General features: G+C 39.2%; 2 protein-coding genes across 3 annotated transcripts in view; one reads left to right on the top strand and one right to left on the bottom strand.

Annotated features, from left to right (window-relative positions):
* Positions 1-17,531, bottom strand: part of SF3B3 (splicing factor 3b subunit 3) — a 2,130,119-nt gene extending 2,112,588 nt beyond the window's left edge. Inside the window, exons 1-3 of the mRNA XM_044079526.1 lie at positions 17,269-17,531; positions 3,223-3,309; positions 233-374 (exon numbers count right to left, since the gene is read on the bottom strand). Of these exons, the coding sequence (XP_043935461.1) occupies positions 233-302 (70 nt within the window). The 5' untranslated portion in view covers positions 303-374; positions 3,223-3,309; positions 17,269-17,531. The remainder of the gene's footprint in view (positions 1-232; positions 375-3,222; positions 3,310-17,268) is intronic.
* Positions 17,532-17,589: 58 nt separating this feature from the next.
* COG4 (component of oligomeric golgi complex 4) overlaps positions 17,590-22,429 on the top strand; it is an 873,278-nt gene continuing 868,438 nt past the window's right edge. Inside the window, exon 1 of one of the 2 annotated variants that reach the window (XM_044081315.1) lies at positions 17,590-17,762. In XM_044081315.1, coding sequence (XP_043937250.1) covers positions 17,601-17,762 — 162 coding nt within the window. In that variant the 5' untranslated portion in view covers positions 17,590-17,600. The remainder of the gene's footprint in view (positions 17,763-22,429) is intronic. The other variant, XM_044081318.1, reaches the window with a different exon arrangement.

The following is a 22,429-nucleotide window of genomic DNA, read 5'->3' as shown; positions in this document are numbered from 1 at the left end:
AGCCCAGCAAGTGTCTCAAAGTAAGATGCAAGTGTTTTCCAATAAGAACAAACAAGTGAACCTTCATCTGTAAAGTTTGCGCAAGTTCCTCACATTGGGACATTTGGGTACTTCAAAGTATTAAGCACATGTCATCACATACACTGCACATCTACAAGCAAGGCTAAGCATGCAGCTATTTTCTATTTATCCAGTAATGAGAACCATGTGGGCTAATTACAGTGCAACTTACCTGTAAAATTTCCATGGATAGCATGGGTAATGCCTGTTGCTCTCTGCAGAGTAAGATTATATAGAAACATTGCAATGTGTATATAAAAGGTTTAAGCACCAGTTGTGCAAAATGTCACTCTTTGCTCCTTTCCAAGACAAATCTGTACAGAAGGGGAACAGGACATAAAATTAAGACAGATAGCACTGTCACACCTCAAAACATGTTGCATTTCATTTCTAAGACAACCTAATAGTACAAAAGGTATACAAGACTTAAAATTCAACATTAAAATTAATACTAACAATCCGATATATGAAGAAAATACATGCTATGCATTCATCACATCGGGAAAGCATGCTTAGTAACAGGACTAATGGCGATAGACATTAAGACAGACTGATCACTAAAACTTTCAAAAGCTAGGATGATCCATACCTCAACACATAAGGCATGTTGATAATCCTCCTCCACAGACTAAAATATTAAAAAAGTGTTCCTAATCAGAGCTTGGAGGGGGGGTAGGTAATTTGCCAAGGATTAACATACTTATCCGGTACTAATAGTATCTATGTAACTTACCTATGTAATAGAAAGTCCACCCTATCAGCATACAGTCTCTAGTTAAACCTCATGGAAGATCTTTCTTTTAAAAGCATAACCTTGAAGACTGGGGCCCCAAAAGAAAGCTTGGACACAAACATCAAACCCATCTTAATGCAAAAATTCTATTTTGAAGATAAACCAAACTGCCTGTGCATAACCATCACCTAAGGCTGCACGGTGTGTGTGTGTGTGTGGGGGGGGGGGGGGGGGGGTCTTCAAAACAGCAGCTGCTCTAGCTGACTGAGCCTTAAATGCCAAAAGGAAAAGACTTCATACCTGGTGCAGCAAAAATGAATGCAGTCTGTAAGCCAATTATCTAAATTAATTTCTGAAACTTTGGACACAGTTTACTTCACTTTACATACGCACAAAATCTTACAAGTAGAACAGCTGGGGAAAATGGATGAATGAAATCTGAAGCATCAAAAGATTAAACTATTATTTACCTTTAAGCATTAAAAACAAGAAAGTACCAAGAAATGCTCTTTCTCCATGTAAAGCCAAGTAAAGTGGTTACAAAAAAGTATGCAACACAGTTTCTTCTGGCCAAAGTTATAACCACAAGGGGAAAAATTGTTCAAAGGAAAGAAAATGGCAGCGTGCTTCTGGAAGACTGAAAGATAAACAATGTATCTGCTGTGTGTGTGTGTGTGTGTGTGTGGGGGGGGTGATCTTTCAACAGAGATCAAGATAAACCGTCTGCATCCTGATGCACTCAGGTTTTGGCTAGGAAGTCAGAGAGATGATAATAGATACATTTCTGTGACATCAAAGCATTACTGGAACACTTTTGCAGCATCATCAAAAATGTCCGAGCTTGTCTGCAAAGGACATGGTACCTCCTGGAATATACCTGGCTATCAGAAAGCAGCTGACAAACCATTCCCAAACCCTCATAGCTTTGATGGGCAGGAGTCATTTGCTCCTTGTCTGCTAATGTACAAGGCTGCTGACATGCTTTTACAGTGAATGGAAAACACACTCGGAGACAGGGAGTCCTGAAAGTCTAGGAGGTCCACTCTCATCTCCAGTAAGCTGGATGTGAAAACTGGCGTCTCTGAGGTTGCAGACAACACAGACAGCTCACCCTGAGTAATGCCCCCCAAACTAGAAGAGAGACTTCCATGGCAGTGCAAGTAAGAGAGACCCACTTTTCAAAGTTCTAGAAATCATAATTATCTTGGATGCTGGATAGAACTTCCGGGACTACTAAAGCACTTTCATATAGTACCAGGTGAATAGACCCAATGAAATGGCTGATGCCAGTCTCCTTAAGACAGAGTGGAGAAAAGTTGCGCACCCCCCACTGCCTGCAATTACTAGCCCCCCTCTGGCCATCACAGAGGTAAGAATCAACCAGGAGAGGTCAGAGAGGTATTCACTCAGACAACCAACAGGTATGATTCAGCTTTTTACTTTCAGCTCTAATGCCCAGCACACACAAAATTTCTGGGGAATAAGTTCCCTGACCCTACTTAAAAGATCTTGCTCATAGATTTTTGTCACCATTTCTTTTTGCTCCAATTATGCTATCATTATGTAAAATGGGCTTTTTGGCTATAAAACAAATAGCTTTTACTTTAGTTACTTCAGTGAAAGTATTCTTATAAAGTATAGTAAACTTGTACTGGTATTTACTGTAGGCTGAGAAGCAGTCCAATTACTTCCTAATTCCACTTCATGTGACCTAGAATTCTAATGATGCAATTGCTAGGATAAACAGTTTGCCAGTCTGTAGTAGTAACTTGTTTTCTGTAGCCTACAGCAAATTTTAACATACAAATATCAGTAAAATGCAGCACAGCCAACCAATAAATCACCAAATAAATAAATTCAGATATATTCAAGTAAAATCAGATTAGAACAGAATAATATTCCTTGTAAAGTGTATAATGATTACCATACAGTATAGTAACAGACAATACTAACAGTTGTATACCATGGGATAACAAAAAGCATTACATACTTCCATTAGCTTTTACTTGAACTTAACTGCATTTACACACTTCATTCACCCAATATTCCAATTTAAATAGTTCACGACCGAAATTCATTTTTTATTTTATTCTGAACTGTGTTTTCATGGTTTCATTACTTATAATGTAATACTTTGACCAGAAGATGGCTCTAAAATTAACACTAAATAAGACGTTCATACATATCACAGAACAGAAAATGTAAATTGAAACAAAATCTATTGTTCTATTAAACTTCTAAAAATCTTAAATATTAAAAATAATTGTTTTTGCTTTTTGCCCCAGCCCCCCCATTAATTTTTGTCTAGGTTTAGAATTCTTGAGCAAAGAAGTTGAGTGGGTTACTGGTAACCCCTCCCTCAAACAAAAACACTAAACAAAAAGCACACAAAACAGAAATTTACAATAAAAAACAGATACATTACATACCTCAATTATGCAGAATGTTCAGATTTTTACATCATATTTTGTTCTGGTCTTCTTCAAAGTTGTATTTTGATACCAGCTTGTTGAGGACTGAAAGCAGTAAACATTTAAGTTTCAGACTTCACATCCTTTAGAAAATGTACTCCAATGCAAAAGCTGTCATTCTAGCAATTTGCCAAGTTAACATAAGAACTATATTGAAAATATATCCTTGATTTTACATATTAGTTATCAATACTAAAAATTCACCATTGTCCATACATCATCCTCCTAGTCTCAACACTCCTCCTTTCTCTATTAAACCAATCCAAACCAGTTATACACAAAACCTCCCAAGTAAAAGAACACCCTGCTCTCTTTCCGCAGATCAGTTACCAGGTGAATTTCTAAAACTTGCCGATTCATCCATCCATCTCTTATCCTATATCTATACCTATGAACTGCTCTCTCTATACCTATACCTATTAACTGCTCTCTCTCTGAACACTATGTTCCCCTTCTCTGGAAAATATCCCAGGTCATATCCCTTCACAAAAGGGGGTTCATCCACTGATCTATCCAACTATACAATCACAGCCATCCTGTAACCCACCAGCCAAAATCTTACCTTTCATCTGATACTCAGCATGACTTCCGCCCCAAACATAGTACAAATACCGCTCTAATAAAAGTTTTACCAATACCATAAATCTCCTCAAAAACAAAAAAATTGTCTGCCACCTTTCTTGATATATCAAAAGCATTTGACACCGCACCTCAATTACTTCTCAACAAACTTGCCACATTCAATTTTAACACTGAAACCTTATGCCGGTTTCATAGTTCTCTCTCTAACTGTAAATGAGCCACCTTTTGGGATAATAAACTCACTCCCTTACTACCCATTACTGTGGGTGTCCCTCAAGGTTCTATTCTTGGCCCTCTTCTCTTCATTATTTTTACTAATGATCTTTGTTCTGCAGCTGATCCCACCTATATCAACCAATATGCAGATGATTCTTCCCTTATCTGTTCTGACCTCACCTTGTATGAGCTCCAAAATAAAACTCAGAATGCCCTGAAAAATACTTATCAGACCATCAACTCATTTGTAAACCCAACCCTAACAAGACCAAACTTATCTTTTCCAATTCCTCTATAAACATAAACAAGCTCCACTTTCTATCTGTTCCTCCAATAGCATACAAACAAAACTTCTTGGTGTTACTACAGACAATGGCCGAATGTTTGACAGTCACATAACATTAACAATCAAAAAAGTCCATATAAAACTTGGTGCTACTTATCAGGCTAAACCACATTTGACCAATCATGCCAGACTCACCACAGCTAGGACTCCTTATCTACGCTACTTTACTGTTCACAAATATTCACTAACCTTCACAAATCAGACTTAAACATCCTTAAATATTGCTATAATAAAACTGCTAAATTTGTGGTAAACCTGCCACATAGATCACATCATTGTACTGCTCTACAGCACCTTGGCTGGACTGAACTGCCTTCACTTTCGCAATTAGTTAATAGTTGCTCACTCTGTTATCCATAAACATGCCCACTGTCCAGCCCTATCTGACCTTGTTCAACCCTATACTAATCTGACCGTACTTCGGTCATCTGATAAAGCACTGCTCAATATTAGCAAACCTCATAACTTTCATGGTGATAGACTACATAACCACTCAGTATCCAAAGCTTAGAATTCACTTCCACAGCATATTCTATCCTGTCCTGATACTCAAAACTTCAAACAGCACGTACTAGAACACTACTCAAACCACTGGTTATGTTCATGCACTTCCTCTGGCCAAGTCATCTCCACTCTGCTCTTCTATCTTTGTTATTTTTCCTTGTTCTTATACTTAGACTGAGTAGCCTATGAATGACATCATTTGTCAATCCTACATAAAAAAAGTCTTATTTTTTACCATGAAATTTGAATGGTAATACATTGATACGTACATTTTAGAATTTTACTTATCTTGTCATATTTGTACCATGTTTATTTTACCAGTATTTGTAACTTGACTTATTTGTACAATGTGTGCATAACTTTTATAAATGCTGAAAATGGGCTACTTGTCCAGTTGGACACTACCCGGTAAACAAATGCAAATAAATAAAGGATTTTAGAGCTTTGTCACCCCCCATTTATTTTTAGCTTTCTGTAGAATTCTTGAGCCGAGACGTTGAGGGATGTGGTGACAAAGACCAAACCTTATTTATCAACTGGGCATAATTACAAAGAACGCATGCACACAGACATTCTAAGTATTAAAAGATCCTACATTCCCCGCTGAAATGGTTTTACATCTGTCTACATAGCCGGCTTTAGGCACCAGCGAACCCTGTGGTTGCTGGGGGCCTCCAACCACAGCAAGTTATCTTACCTTGATATTTTGTAACATATCTGTCAAACCAACAAAAGCCAGTACAGCAATCTTGTGTACTTAATAAACCAACTAGGTAATAACCCTTATTTATATCTCCTTTAAAACTCAAAGATATCTCTGGTTATAGTAACAGAATTTTATCAAGCAACAGGCTTCACAATTCCATTAAATATTTTACCACTGACATAGTGCCTCTGGCTTAGTTAAACCCTGCTAGTGGATATACACTCCACTAAAATAACACAGCCAGCTTTAGGTACTTGTAATACATGTAGCTGCAAGGGGGCCCCCTTAATCATCTTTGATTGTGTGGGGCCCCACAAAAGCTGTTATTGGTTTTGGAAAAATGAGAAGAAAAATGTATTAATTTCCTGATTATGTTCTTTGACCTGAACAGATCTGTGATATGACCCTGTTAAGATAAAGCTGATATTGAACATAAGCAAAGGTAAACAGAGAGATTAGCAGCCCAGTGACTGTTCTTGGTGGAATCCTTGGATGTAAAGAAAAGCTGATGCTTTTGATCTTCAAGGATGGTTCTCTCTTTCAGGGAGTTTTATAAACATTGGCAGAACATCAGCTGCAACAACTTTCAATTTCTTTGCAGAAGAAATCAGCACAATACCAATAATAGCAGAATGTTGTTGTGTCTTTCGGCTTTTCCCGGTTAGGGGTCGCCACAGCGGAACTCGGTCCGCTAATGTTTGGTAGTGGATTTTTACGTGCTGAGTTAACAGCCCTGACGCACAACCTTCAATGAAGGCACGCCCATTCACGAATGCCTCCACACAGAAGATGCAATAATAGCAGAATAAAGGCTCAAAATATTGAACAAGGTTTAAATATCAAAGAATACACACCAAACAGCCTGTACTCTACAAGATGAACTGACAACCGTATCTAATTATAAAACCCAAATTGCGCAGATAAATGAAAAAATCAATAAAATGGAAAATGAAATAGTGATGAGAAAGCGTAATAAACTACTACGTGACCTTAGAGACTACGAAACTGGCGTTCTATTCACGTGGCAGCGTGAAAAGGGACGTAGCAGGTCAAGGGGCAGGAGTCCGGGAGGTTATCCGAAACGGAAAGGTCCATCCATGCCTGCTTCTTCAATAGAACGGAACATAACTAAAAATGTGTCTTTTGCAAGAACTGTGGTGAGCGGTCGAGCTCCTGATAGAGACACAAACACTGACGCTTCTGATACTTCAGCTTCGGATTCCACCATTGTTGACTTTCAAAATGATAACGCGACGAAGGGAAGGAATGGGAAAAATGAGAGAAAGGGGTGTAATCGCTTCAAATGAAGGTTTGTCAAGTAATTCAACCACCTTTGACTTTACAAACCATGAATATGCTACAAATGCACAAAATTGTATTAATTTATCTGATTTAAGTTTAAGCAATGAAATGATTAAGGTGTTATGCAAAGGGAGCAAATTCGTTCCCACTGTTTTTCCATCGCTAGCTGATATTTATTTTGATATTAAATCTTTCATTAGAAATTTATTACTTATAGTCCATTTTGATAGAGTTTCAAAGTATGAATCTTCTCATCGTGAGCTAAATGAAACTTCTGATGAACAGTGTCATGATTCTGAAAGTGATGATAGTTTGTTAAACTTGTCTATTTATGATTATGAAAATGAAGATAGTGATATTGGTGTTGATATATGTAATGATACTCAAAATTAGTTCCAGTGTTAGTTTTATAACTGGGTATGGCAAATTAAATATGCCACGCTTTAAGAAAATTGAAAGCAGATTCATACCACATTTAGTTGTACCTGCAATTTCCACCTTTCAAAAGATTCTTCTTAAAGAAGTGGAAGTAACATATAAAATGTTTAAAAAAGAAAAAAGCAGTTTAATCTGAACAAAGAAGAATGGTTTGCATTGAAACATTTAAAGAAATTAAAAAAAATGACTATATCTTTAAATGTGCTGATAAAGGTGGAAATTGGGTTGTCTTAGATAAAAAGGGTTATTGCAAGATGGTTTATAACTTATTGTTAAATCAAGATGAATATCAGAGGTTGGAAGGTGATCCCATTAAATTGTACAATGAAAGATTATTATTCACGTTAGAAAAAGGTGAACGATTGTTTTTTTTTTTACCCAAAATGATGTTAAGAAAATATATATAAAGTATCCCACTACACCTGTCCTATATGCCTTACCAAAAATACATAAGGACTCATTGGAACCCCCAGGCAGACCTATAGTCTCTGGAGTAGGTTCGTTTTTGGAGAATGTGAATACATTTTTGGACTTCCAATTTAAGGCATATTTAAACAGAGTAACTGCCCATATTTCTAACACTCAAGACCTTATTAATGAAGTTGTGAAAATACCTTGGAATTATAATTACTATTGGGCTACTATTGATGTAAAATCACTGTATACAAATATTGGGACTATCTGGGGACTTGAATCAATACATAACATGTTGGGTGAAGGGCCTAGAACCAACTATTTGATTGATTTGTTAGAATTTTGTTTGACTCAGTTATTTTTTGTTTAACAAGGAATATTTTTTACAAGTTCAGGGGACTGCAATGGGTGCGGCATACGCACCATCTTATGAAATTATTTATATGGATTCTTTCGAAAAAAAGTTTATCTATCCAACTGAATTTTATAAAAATAATGTAGTTATGTATAGACGTTTCATTGATGATTTGATTTTTATTTGTAAAGGGGATTTTTCTGATTTTTTTTTGAGACACTGAATAACAATGAACACAATCTTAAATTTTCCTATGAGGTGAATAGAAATAAAATTAACTTTCTTGATTTAACTTTATTTGAAAAAAGAACAGAAAATTGAATTTAGACCATTTAGAAAGCAGACTTCAGTGAACATGTTCCTACATGCAAGTAGTATGCATCCCTCACATTTACTGAAAGCATTACCACATGGGGAATTCAAGAGAATATATAGTCATACTAGTATAAATTCTGAAACAGATACTGAACTTAATAAAGTATATCTTAAATTATTAAATAGAGGGTATGACAAAAATCTCTTGTTAAAATGCTGGGATAATGCCATTGGAAAAAAGTCTGTAAAATCTAATCTTGGAACTAATCTTGGAACTAATATTCATGAGACAATGGATGATTTAGATAGAGAAAATGAGAGAATATTTTTCGTTACGAAATTCACAACTTTTTCCAACAAACTTATATCATTAGTTAAAAAATATTGGTACTTGATAAGTGAGGATGATTCTATAGGTCAGTTATTTCCTAAGTCCATTACTTTTTCCTATAAAAGAGGAAAAAATTTAAAAGAAATACTAAATAATAATTGAATGGACTTGGAAAAACCTATTCATGTTAAAATGGGCACCTTTGTTTGTGGTTCCTGTAGTGTATGTGATAGGGTAATAAATGTAAAAACCATAAATAAAGTCAATCATACTCCGAAACATTATTTCAATTGCAAATCAACTAGTGTCGTATATTTAGTGGGATGTTCCTGTATTAATACTTGGTACATAGGACAAAATAAAAGAATGGTAAGAGTTAGAATACTGGAACATTTAAAAGATATTAGGAATTCTAATGAATTTAGTCCAGTGGCTAAACATTTTGCTGAAAAACATGGTGGTTGTAATAAAACCTTAAAATTTTGTGTTTTGGGGAAACCTTTTGTTCAAAAGGGAGATAATGTAGTGAATAAGTTGTTGGAGTTGGAAATAAGAATGATATTAAAGTTTAATACTTTAAAACCAAATGGTTTAAACCAGGAATTGAGCATTTAATATATAAAATATAAAAAACAAAAATTATTTTCAGCATAAAAATAAAACTTTTCCAGCATCATTATTAATTAATTTAAAATAATTGTTTAGAACATAAAGTGTATACACACATATATTTATATAAGATTGAAGAATTTATATTTTTATATTGGAGTGTGTTTTGTGTGGTTATTTGAATGCATAGCTAATCAAATACTAAACTTGTATCAAATTGTATATGTTTAAATGAATTTTGTGCAAGGTCACTTTAAATGAAAAAATCTTTGTCCTTTGTTCAATTGAAACTTTAATTAATTAATTAATTGATTAACTATCTCATATCAAATGGTATAAAATGCATTACTATGATGAATGAGATTGTGATCCTTGAAGGCGAATTGCAGAGGTACCAGATCGTTTGAGTGAATAAAGGAAGACTGGTGAAGTACAGGCTGTTTGGTGTGTATTCTTTGTTCGCTGAGAATTTAATGTGTATTTGGAAGGTTTAAATATCACTCTGATTCACAAACACTCTGTCTTACTAAAGTGTAACAAACTCTCTCTCCATATTAGATCCACCCTTTAATTTCCCTGTTTTAAAAAGGAGCTTAAATCCCACCTACTAAACCTGAAATTATACCGTTGCCTTGACCACACACAGTCTTATTCTGTCCTACTGTATATAACCTGTTGCATCACCTAACCTTTTCTCCGTTAGTAACTTCTGCTTAAAACTAACCTCTTAAACCCTCCGCTCTACTACTATAGCCCAACTATAGCCCCTCTCCTCTCTCTCCCCCTCCCACTCTCCACACTACTTATCCCCCCCCCCATTTCCTACCAATGTCTATACACTGTCCTTTTGAACAATAATCTTTTTGTTTTACTCTCTTACGTAGTAAATTTTAGACCACTATCAGTGCAACCCTTGAAGTTCATTTTTTTTTTCTCTTTATAATTAATTTCATATTTGCATTGTTATTTTTAATAGTTTTTGTCCTGTATGTTTATCTTTGCTTATGTTTGCTGGGGCTCTTTCCCCTTGGGTCTCCACTGAAAATGGGTTGCTTCATATCAATGCAATGCAAACAGTTGACCTTTTTCTTTTTAAAATTATTTTGTATTGTTATTTAATATTTGCGTATTGTCACTTTATTTTTACTTATGTTTGCTGGGGCTTTTCCCCCAGGTCTCCACTGAAAATGGGTTTGCTTGCAAACTCAGTTGGACTAACCCAGTTAACAAATGTGAAATAAAATAAAAATAATTCAGTTAAAAAATTAACAGTATAACATCTTATGCATCAACATACATTTTTGGACAATAAGTAAAAAATTCTGTCTGGATTTATTGACCATGTGTAATCCTGAACGATTTACAAGCAAGGATGCCAGTACCAGTGTTGCACAATATACTGCCATTTGCTGAAATAAGTACAAAACTAGTATTGCTCCGGCGTGTGTGTGTGTGTGTGTGTGTGTGTGTGTGTGTGTGTGTGTGTGTGTGTGTGTAAAAGGCAATGATTTTTATTTGTGCACACACCCAATAATATTTCTCGGGTAATCAGTAAAAAAGGAATGCAGCTAACAAGTAATTATATTTCAAAATTAATGCATAAAATATATCACAGAACATTCAGACACAGAGTCTGTGGGCCCACTCCCCAAACTGTATAACTGGATATGGGGGCTCCTTTAATTATCTGTGTGGAGGGGTCCCACAAAAGCTGCTGCTGGTTGAGGAAAAGGAAAAAATGTATTTTCTGATTACACTAACTTGAAAAGGGCTATGATAGGACCCTGTTAGGATAAAGTTGATAATGGCAAGCACTAATATACCCAGACACTGATTGCCCAGCAGGGCAAGGCTCTTTATTCACCCCTCACCAACCAAGCAACTAAGCAGCTCACCTTATTATTCAGGCATGACCAAAGGGCAACTTCAGGTGCACTCTCCAGTCCAGCTGGTGAATCTGGGTATCCTAAGGCAATGTTACAACTGCCTCATGTACACAGACAACCCTCTCCTCCTACCACAAAAACACTAACGTATGCGAGAGATGCAATTATACAGCCAAACTGGAAGCTAAGCTGTCTCCACTCAAGACTGGAACAGACATTCAAGAGGAGTAGGTTAGCACTTGCACCACAACTCCAGCCACACACAGACCTACTAAAACAGCACTGGCATAAAATACACAAATACACAAAATCATACTTGGAGGCTCTAAATAAAAACCTGCAAAAGCATCAGAGACCGCCAAAGCAGACACCCAAACAACCTGCACTTCCCGTCACAAGCCAAACACAAAAATCAGTGTGCCGCAAAATCACAGCCCTTAAGGCGAAATAACATACCTAACATACTAGTAATAAGTGACTCTAGTCAGGCACACTGACTTCCCACTCACTAGGCTGGACAAGCAGAAGGCTACTGTTAGGTGTCTGTCGGGAGCCAGAATCCACCACATAACACAAGTACTCAGGTCACTTCAGAACAAGTACAAATATGACTCTGTCATTGTTCATGTTGGTGTGAATGACCTGAGACGTACCACCCTGGACTACATGAAAAGACATAGAAGAGCTCTCTGATCATATAGCCCAGGCTGGTATGACCCTGACCCTGAGTAGCATCCTGCCCACACCAAGAATTATACCTCAGCATAAAGAAAAAAATTATCAGGTTCAACAAATGGCTAAGCTTCTGGTGTCATTCAAAGGGGATCCAGTGTCAGTCAGCCTGGGACGACATGCTCAACAAGCCGTGTTGCTTCGCAATAGACGACTTGCACCTGTCACCTCTAGACTTTCGAATACTGGCCAAAGGCTCTTGCTGCCCCCATAGTGCCTTTTTTAGACACGGCTCAAAAGTCAAACCCACCTCCGTAAACAGCACAATTAACAAAAACTGAGGGTTTTGTTACTAGTCAGGAGTTTAAATCTCAAAATGCCCGCGCTCAAAGTACTACTCAGTATGGAGAACGTCGACATCTATGTAGTAACGGAAACCTGGTTCAAGGCTCGAGACAGCACCTCAGCACTACCAGGATACAACTCATACCACATATTTCGGCCACAGAACACTGACCGGAACACAAAAGGAGGGGGTGTATCTATATTCATCAAGGATATCTACACCTCCAGGTTAGTGGCGCAGCATGATACTTCTGAGATCATCCATGTGCAACTAACATCGGGCAAATCTGCAATGCAAATTGTGGCCTTCTACAGATCATCCTCAATGACCCAGGACCACCACTCCACCTTTCTGGAGACAATGGAAAACATGAAGGTCCTACCAAACACCCTGATAATGGGCGATTTCAATTACCCTACCATTCACTGGGAAAACTACTAGAATACAAATTCCCAGGCCCAGCGCTTCCTGGAATTCATCAACTCAAATGCCCTGGATCAGCTGGTAAACTCCCCTACCAGAGGTGAAAACATATTGGACCTGGTCATCACCAACATGGGCGACAGGTGTTCCACACCGGAGGTCAACCCGTCACTGGTTAGATCAGACCATAAACTAATCACTCTGATGTCCACACCCCACCACCGCCCCTAACGAAGATAACCACAGTAAAAAACTTTTCCAAAGCAAACTTCACCTTACTTAAGACATAAGTGGCAAGTTTCACAGCCCCCACGCTAAAGGATAACGCTGCCCAAGATGCAGAAACCTTTACAAATGCACTCTGAGCACCTACAAGGATGCATGGATTGTGCCATCCCTAGCAAAACCTAGGCTCACTCCAAAACCTAGGCTCACTCCTCTAAGAGAAGGAATTTGGTGGACCCCTGCAATAAACAGGCTATACAATAGAAGGAGGAAACTAGTTCAAAAAAACAAGCAAATCCCAAAAAGGAAAGACACCCCTGATCAGTAAAAGTAAAAAACAGAGGCCCCGCATGAAATCATCCAAGGCTAACTTCGAAAGAAAAATAGCCAAGGATTCAAAAGATAACCACAAAGCCTTCTTTAGCTATGTTAAGAATCTAAGTGGCAACTCGCAGATATGCACTGAACTAGTGCAAAATAGCACAAAATATACTGAACCTACTGATATTGCCAACATCCTGGCAGATAGATTCAGTGCAAACTTCACCTCCCCCTCACTCCAAAAGGGCCCACAACAATACCGGGAAAGTGTAGTGTCCCAAAAATCACAGACGCACAGGTGAAAACAGCCCTTTCAGAAACCAAAAACACAGCATCAATGGGACCAGATGGTGTCCCAGGCTGCGTCTTGCACGAACTACAGAACGAACTAAGCCCCCACCTAAACACGATGTTCGACCTCAGCCTCTCCACAGGCTACGTGCCCATAGAATGGCGCACAGCAAGTTATTCCTCTCCACAAAGGAGGGGCCACAACTGACCCTGGTAACTATCACTCCATAAGCCTGACTAGGCTGGTCTGCAAGGCTATGGAGCGCATCATCATGGAACTCATTAACAAAGACATTGGGAACCTCCAAACACTTGTCCTGACCCAATTCGGCTTTGTTAAGGGCAGATCATGCCTACTAAACCTGGTTGACATCTTTGAGACAGTCACCAAGGCCATAGACGAAGGAAAGGTAGTTCACACAGCCTACTTTGACCTCGCCAAGGCTTTCGACACTATTCCCCACTTGGGTATTACAGAAAAACTCACTAGCCTGAGCATAAACCCCTACGTCACGAGATGGGTTGCCAACTGACTTACAGACAGAACTCACACAGTAAGAATAGCGGGCTCCAGGTCAGACTCTAAACCAGTCACAAGTGGCATCCCACAAGGCTCGGTCCTGGGACCCCTACTGTTCGGCATATACTTCTCAGAAGTACAGGCAAGCACAGGAGGACTATGGCTAACCAAGTTCACCGATGACTGCAAACTGGCAGCCATAACTGACTCTCCGGCTGACACGGACATCCTCCAAAAGGGCCTTACTGAGACAGACACCTGGTGTCAAAGTCATGGCCTCATGCTAAATGCCAATAAATGCATAGTCATTCCGTTTGGGGAAAAACAAAACGCTCACGAATTACCACATAGGTGGCAGCCCCCTTAATACAGAAGAGGTAATAAGAGATCTGGGGACCCAGGTAGATAGCAATCTCTCCTTTGACAATCATATTGCCAAAGTAGTTAGGAAATCCTATGTGGCCCATCCAATTACTAAAGGGTTCGCATCTAGAAATAAAGAGGGTATAGTGCCCCTCTACTTGTTACTCATTAGACCCATCATAGAGTACAATGCTCCATTTGGGATGTACCTCACAAGACACTTCCAACAGCTGGAAAGACCACAAAAGAACCTCACCAAGAGGATTACTGGTCTGAAACACATGACCAATGCAGCCCGACTGAAATAACTCTGGCTGTACTCAGTGGCATATCGCTTACTCAGGAGGTGATATCTGCCTGACTTACAAAGACATATCCAACTCAGAATTGATAGACATGCTCCACCTAAAGAAATCCAAGTCACTGCGAGCCACGCGCTATAGTGAGCTAAACCTCGCCACAACAATAAATAGAACATGCTGGAGGGATAGTTTCCTGTCACAGAGACTCCCTATGCTTTGGAACAAAATTCCAAATTACATCAGGCAGAGCCTCTCACTAACACTCCAAGAAAAACCTTGACGAGTGGATGGGTAACAGAAAATGCACCCATGGGATCACTTCACTGGCTCTGCTTGTAAGAGGATCAGTTAATCAATGGGGTGGCGAAAACCAACACACTCTGGCTAGGCTTATAAATGCCCTCAGGCAGATAGCCTAGTACCTACCTATGAACCTATGGCCTCTGCTCTCAGCTGCACCGATTCACCCTGCTCGGATGTCTGTGTACAGAAAGCTGCTATCGCTCTCTCTCTTTCAGCTTTTCCCTGGTTAGGGGTCGCCACAGCAGATCACCTTGGCTGCTCATGATTGGCAGTGGAGTTTTACGGTGTCGAGTTGCCAGCCCGGCGCACAACCTTCCATGGAAGGCACACGCACTCACACCTAGGGCCAATTTTAGCGTGTCCAATCCACTTACAACATGTCTTTGGGGATGTGGGAGGAAACCGGAGCACCCAGAGGAAACCCACACGACCAAAGATCGAACCGGAGACCCTCTTGCTGTGAGGCAACAATGCTAACCATTATGGAAAAAGGTGATGTGTGCATATGAGATAATTATAGCTTATGTTGAGGACAATGTGGTCATTGTTTCTTTCACTTTTCTCACAGACCTCAGTGGTGTACAAAGAAGGTTACTATAGCTTGTGCGGGAGCAGTGCACTGTCTAGGGGCAACAAAGATTACATTACTGTAATCATTGTTTTTTTCACTTTCGACCTCCCGGTAAACAAATGTAAAATAAATAACTAAATAAATACTTTCCCCACAATCACATATTAAGCACATATATAGGTGGCGGCCTTTGAGAGTTAGGGGTGAGGCATGAGCAGATATGCTATGTATGAATATGTCAACAGTCATTTAAAATACTTGACCGTGGCAATTTTAACCTCTGCTTTCATTCCAGTTGAACACCAGAGAGATGCATAGGCAGTCTTTTTTTTTTTTGGGGGGGGGGGGTCCCAGGTTGGACCAGTGTGTCCAGACAACTGGTTTATTCGTTTTCTGTGAGATACTATTGTGTTACCTTTGAACATAAAGCATTGGGTACAACTTAATGTTTTCTTTTAAAGGAAAAAAAATTCTTACTCATTTTTTTTGGGTCATCGTTGCATTAAAAGGCTGGGAAAAATGCTCGAAAATACACCCCAAAACACCTACATTTATAACCCTATGACTTCTTGGGCCCTGGCTTATTAGAGTTACTTCCTAAATGGTTATTACTGTGCTTACTTTGTCAGGAAAGGTGTGTTGAAAGGATGCAAGCTGAACAGCAACATTAGTTTTCTTTAATCATAACTTCTGCCATCACTGGATGAAAAGGTTGTGTAAAATAAAAATTAAAAAAAAAACTTTAAAATGCACTTCAGAGCATATAGGAAGTTATGGCTTCTTGAAAAAGCTGAAGAGTAAGGCAAAAATGAGAATAGGGAGCCCAAGATGGGGAAAACAGGGGAAGACTGGAGTGGGGGAGTGGCTAAAACAGTAATTCACCTAACTTCAGACCTGCACATGAAGTGGCTGCAATGTATCACTGTTGCAACTAAATGCCATTAACTGTAAATGTTCCTTTGTGTGATGGGTCAGCATAGTGTGGTACACAAGCCGGTTGTACTACAAGAACATTGTAGCTACAGGTCAGTCTGTGCTTACTACTCTTAAAAGTTTGCAGCATGAACTAAAAGGATGCTTAGGAGGCGTGGCAGTGACAGGGTTATACGTAGAATGAAAGTGCCCAGCAGGCCCCCAACTTGCCGTCTGCTGGGAGTCCTCAAAATGCTAATGCCGGCTCTGTCCGTCCATTAAAAACATTTTAACTGATATTTATGAAAAATACTTAAAAACAGTGAGTCGATAATCAACTGCAACATTTTAACTATAAAGTTAAAACTATTTAATAGCCGGTACAAGTCATGAGTTAAGTGTAGCACATTTTGGAGTGAAAGGTTAGAAACCACACATCAAGGAATACAGCACTACTACGACTACGATCAAACAAAAAAAGTACATATATGTAACGTTTCTTACAACAAAGTTGGGCAATTAAGTCTGTAAATCTAAATATTACCAACGACAAGCTACAAAAAAAAAAATCAAAGATAGCTGAACGAATTAACGGATACACGAGTAGACTCATCACAACGAGCCTGCCAAGACGTACTTATAACCACAATCAACGACCCAATAATAAGTTCGGAAACCACGCAGATATTCTCTGCTGCAGGAACATATACGACACGAAAAATAAGTAACTTAACAGGACATTTTCACGTACCCACGCAAAGCGCCACAACAATTCTGTTTCCCAGTCTTTCTGGTATTCCACGATGTTTAGCAAGCGAAGTGCCTCACAAAAACGTGCCCGTCTCCAGATCCTATACAGAAACTATCCCACACGAAGTCCTCTCTTCCCTGTTTATATTTATTAAAATAATTAATAACACAACTTTATGATAGAAAATCTACTACATGTTATGCTTTAGCGATCAAATGCATTTTAATACACTAAAGCACTATCTTAGGGGTGAAAAAAATCTATTCAGCTTGCGTTGTATTACAACGCGTCTTCTGTCCCGGAAGCTGCGTAAATAATGCTGCTGTATCAACATGGCGGATTCCACATCTCCCACCAAACGAATGCGGACGTTTAGTTCCTCTGTAGTTGCTGGTGCAGGTGTTGTTGCTTCTGCTCTTTCGATGGAGTTTATTCAGTCCCTTACAGAATTACCTGAGTTGGAGAAGGTGTATGCGCAACTGTGTCAGGAGGAGGTAAATTGAAAGTGGTGATGTTAGTCTCTGCGAGAAAAAATGTATTAAGTGTTACCTGAAGAGATGATTTCTGATTCTTGTACCTACTGGTGCTGGACAGAAAGAGAAACAGACATTCATATACTGATACAGAAAGGGAGTTGGCATATTGGTAGTCAAGACGTATACGTTATCAGTAACTCGGAATGTTGCTGTGGTATGGGATTATTACTAAATGTGAAAATAATGGAAGATGTTTAAAAATCCAGTAAAACGTGTGATGATCCCCCTATAGAAAACACAACAAGGTGTTTCCACACTTTGAAGCTGGACTGATTGCAACAGACTGCTGATCAGTTTACTTAAAGCCAGCATCATTCTAGGTTTGATACAATGACTTTCTCCCCGTTCATCCCTCTAAGCACTGGAGACAACAAGGCTCAATTCTGGGACCCCTTAAATTGGTCATGTATGCAGCTAATGTTCTCATTCTGCAAGCTAGAAATAAGATTCTGAACTTAAAAAAAAAAAAACATATGCTGACAAGATGTCATTATGCTGTGTATTTGGTCTTATTTCTTATGTTTATTTATTAACCACAAGAAAACCAATGTCAGGGTGTTCTCAGGCTTTAAGAAGTTGCCCATTATTCCTCCTTTACACATTACCAGCCTAAGTGATAATGCTATTTTCATGGTGTCTGAACAACCATACCTAGGAATGACCCTGCTTTCACATTTACATCACATACCATCTTTATAATGAAGTAGGTACCCCGTATAAATTGTGTTATAAATTCTCATATCATCTGTCCCCAAAAGCCAATTTATCGACAAAAATGCATTAATACTTACACTTGAATATAGTGGATTGGGAGCTGGCATAATGGTTTTAGCTCACCGACATCTGTTCCTAGTCTTCCACTCGGCTGAAAACAAAATCTGTAAATTTATCTTCTTGGCAAGTCAATTACTGTTATTGTATTGTCTTAAGGAATACTGATTGACTTTCAGTACCAGAGAGTGCTATCTTTCTGTTATCCCACTAAACTTCAGTATCCTGGAACAAGGCTAGTGCCCACCACAAAAAAGGAAACTTCCTCTTTTAGGTACCACATACCAGCTAAAAAGCTCATATGATAATTTTCTCAGCCTTCTAAGGCCAAAATTCAAAATTAAGTTTTTGATAGATGAATCAATCAGTAGATGCTTTGGGGACAATGGCTCATGAACAGTCACATTTTATCTTGTAAGTAATCTGCTTAGAATTTCTGAACTATAGAAATGAAACCAATGTACTGCTATAAATATTGACTGATCTAAGTAATGACATCAGTGTATTGCTAAAAGATTATTTACTTGTTCTATTAAATGAACATGATCTCAAAAACTCATAATCCTGATATGGACTGATGTAAACATTTATGTAAACGTATAATCTTATTCCTAAATACCTTTGTACATTCATTGTAAATAGCCCAGTACCAACCTATGAACCTATCTGCCCGAAGGCATATATTAGCCCAGCCACGTTGTGTGGTATTCACCGCCCCAACAGTAGTTCCCTAGACCCCTTGCACTAACAGCTAGTACCCTTGGCCCCTATCTAGTAGTGCTGTTGGTGTGATCCCCGGTGTGAACTTTCTGTTACTCATCAAGGTTCCTCTTGAAGAGTGATAGTGAGGGGCTCTGTCTTGTGTAGATCGGGACCCTGTTCCATAGTAAGGGAAGTCTCTGCGAAGGGAATCTATCCCTCCAGCATGTTCTATTCATTGTTGTGTTGAGGTTTATATCCCTAGAGCGTGTAGCTTGATTAGATTTGGTTTTGCTAAGATGGAGCATGTTCAACAATTCTGGGTTGGACATGGCTCTGTACATTAGACAGAGATCGCCTCTGAGAAAGCAGTATGCAACAGAGAACAGTCGTGCTGCATACGGCAACTGTTTGAGGCCAGTAATCCTCTTGGTTAGGTACCTTTGTGGTCTCTCCAGCTGCTGGAGATGTCTAGCCCGGTACATTCCAATTGGTGCATTGTACTCAATAATGGGTCTGATGAGGGAAGAGTAGAGGGGCACCATTACATCCTTTGATATTGATGCGAACCCTTGTGATCAGATGGGTCACAGAAGGATTTTTTAACCACTTTGGCACCATGGTTATCAAAGGAAAGCTGACTATCTACTCAGGTCCCTAGATCCCTTATTTCTTCTTCAGATTTCAGGGGATTACCTCCTATGTTGCAGTTTGCGGATACTCTGTTTTTTCCAAAGGGGATTACTACACATTTTTTTGCATTTAGCTTGAGACCATGGCTTTGACACCATGCATCAACCTCATTTAGGCCCTTCTGGAAGATCTCCATATCGGCCGGAGACTCTATTATAGCACCCAGTTTGCAGTCATCCGCAAACTTAGTCAGCCACAGCCCTTCCGTGCTTGCCTGTACTTCTGAGAAGTATATGCCAAACAGGAGGGGCCCCAGGACAGAGCCCTGAGGCACACCACTCATTACTGGTCTGGATTCAGACATAGATCCCGCTACTCTTACTTTTTGGGATCTGACTGAGAGCCAGCTTGTGATCCATCTTGTGACGTAAGGGTTTATGTCCAGGCTGGTGAGCTTATCAATAATACCTGAATGGGGAATGGTGGCAAATGTTTTAGCAAGGTCAAGGTAAGCCATGTGTACCTCCTTTCCCTTATCTATAGCCTGAGTAACTGTCTCAAAGAAATCCACCAGGTTCAGGAGGCATGATCTACCCTTGACGAAGCCGAACTGTGTGGGGTCCAGCGACTGGAGTTTCCCAATCTCTCCATTTATGAGTTCCATAATGATTCACTCCATAGCCTTACAAATTAGACTGGTCAGGCTTATTGGTCGGTAGTTCCCAGGGTCAGTTGTGGCCCCACCCTTGTGTAGCGGGACCACCGTTGCCGTGCGCCATTCTATGGGCACATATCCTGTGGAGAGGCAGAGACTGAACAGGGTATTAAGATGCGGGATTAATTCCTTTTGGAGCTCGCATATGACACAGCTTGGGACGCCATCTGGTCCCATTTAGGCAGTGTTTTTTAGCTTTAGATAGAGCCTTGTTGACCAATGTATCAGTAATAATTGGACTTACACAATCCCCTGGGATGGTAATAGGCCCTGTAGGTGGTGACATTTATCTCGATATAGCTATGTTATACATGTAATTGAACTGTAATGTAAATCCTATGCAGACAAGGATGCATGATGTATTATGCGCTCGAGAGACTTGAACCTCAGCACTGAAATAAATAGGACATGCTGGAGGGACAGATTCATAACCCAGAGGCTCCCTTCACCCTGGAATAAAATCCCAGTCCAGGTTAGGCAGAGTCCCTCATTGACTCTCTTCAAGAGGAATCTTGATGAGTGGATGGGAGATTGTAGGTTTACCCCGGGTATCACTTCTGTGTCACTGTTAGACAGAGGCAGAGTATACTAACCTCGAAAAAGAGCATAGCAAAATTCATTTAAAATGGGTGGCGAAAGCCAAACACACTCTGGCTAGGCTTATAAATGCCCTAGGGCAGATAGCCTAGTATGAACCTATAAGTGTTAACTGTATTCCATTGTCTGTGCTCTTATGAGCCCAGGTCATGACTGAAAATAGAGAACTGGCCGGATCAATCACCCGGATATGAAGAGATAAATAAATGTTCTTTGGAATTGCACAAAAGCTGACAAACATCCCAAGCATATGGGATACAAACAGAAACTCCTTGCCAATTTATGTCAGAACAAAGATGTCCGGGTATAACCTTAGATCAAAGGGAGTTCTTAACCGACTGCATAGGAACAAAAATATTGGATGGTAACCCTAAATCCCTGACTGTCTTTCTGAAAAATGTTGGCAGTATTTAAAGTTCTGCTATAAAATGTCACACCTCCTTGCTTCCTGTTTGCATTGTGTTTTGGCATGGAATGTGATGGTCCCCAAACTCAAAAAGAGATCCCTCCGATAATTTTCCACTCTAGTGCAAACACACAAAAAATGCAGGCAGTGGTTAATAAAATATGCAAATTTGCCCTGCTTGCAGACCAAAGCACTTAGCATTGCCAACTCTTAGAACATTTTAACCAGCTACCATTCAGTGACAGAACAACATTGCTAATCACTTTGCAGATTTATAAAATTGGCAAGCTGGGACATTGTCCCCATTAGCAAGCAAATTGGGCGAAAAGCTATTTTCTAAGGGTGAAAAAAAATCCCAATTCTTATTAGACCCTGACTTAAAACTGCAGTAGAGGAAAGGACATTTTCCAAAGCTTGCACCAACCATTTGTAAACAACTCCTGCAGACATAAGACAGGAAAACACCTTGGTTCTGTTTAAAAAGAAATTTAAAAAAGACAACTTGATGACAGAATGTGCCTTTTCCTGCTGCAATGAAAAGGGCTGAAACTGTACCTTTATGACTTTTATGACTTTTGCAGTTGTGCAGTCAATTCAGATAATTTCTTGCATTGCATTACCCATTTTAACTGTTCTCCTAAAGTTGACATTACCGTAAACTAGTGCTTTTGTACCTCTTATGTAAATATTTGATATAAATACTGTAGAAAAGTTCTTTTTGGCACACATTACAGTCACTCTGGAAGCTGTAAGTGCTGTTTTGTAAAATCTAAACATTAACTATCCTATCATAAAATACTTGCC

This window comes from Protopterus annectens, chromosome 8.part0, assembly GCF_019279795.1.
Source record: "Protopterus annectens isolate FY-2018-M chromosome 8.part0, PAN1.0, whole genome shotgun sequence".
Lineage (NCBI taxonomy): Eukaryota > Metazoa > Chordata > Ceratodontiformes > Protopteridae > Protopterus > Protopterus annectens.
This window is presented reverse-complemented; position numbering and strand designations above follow the sequence as displayed.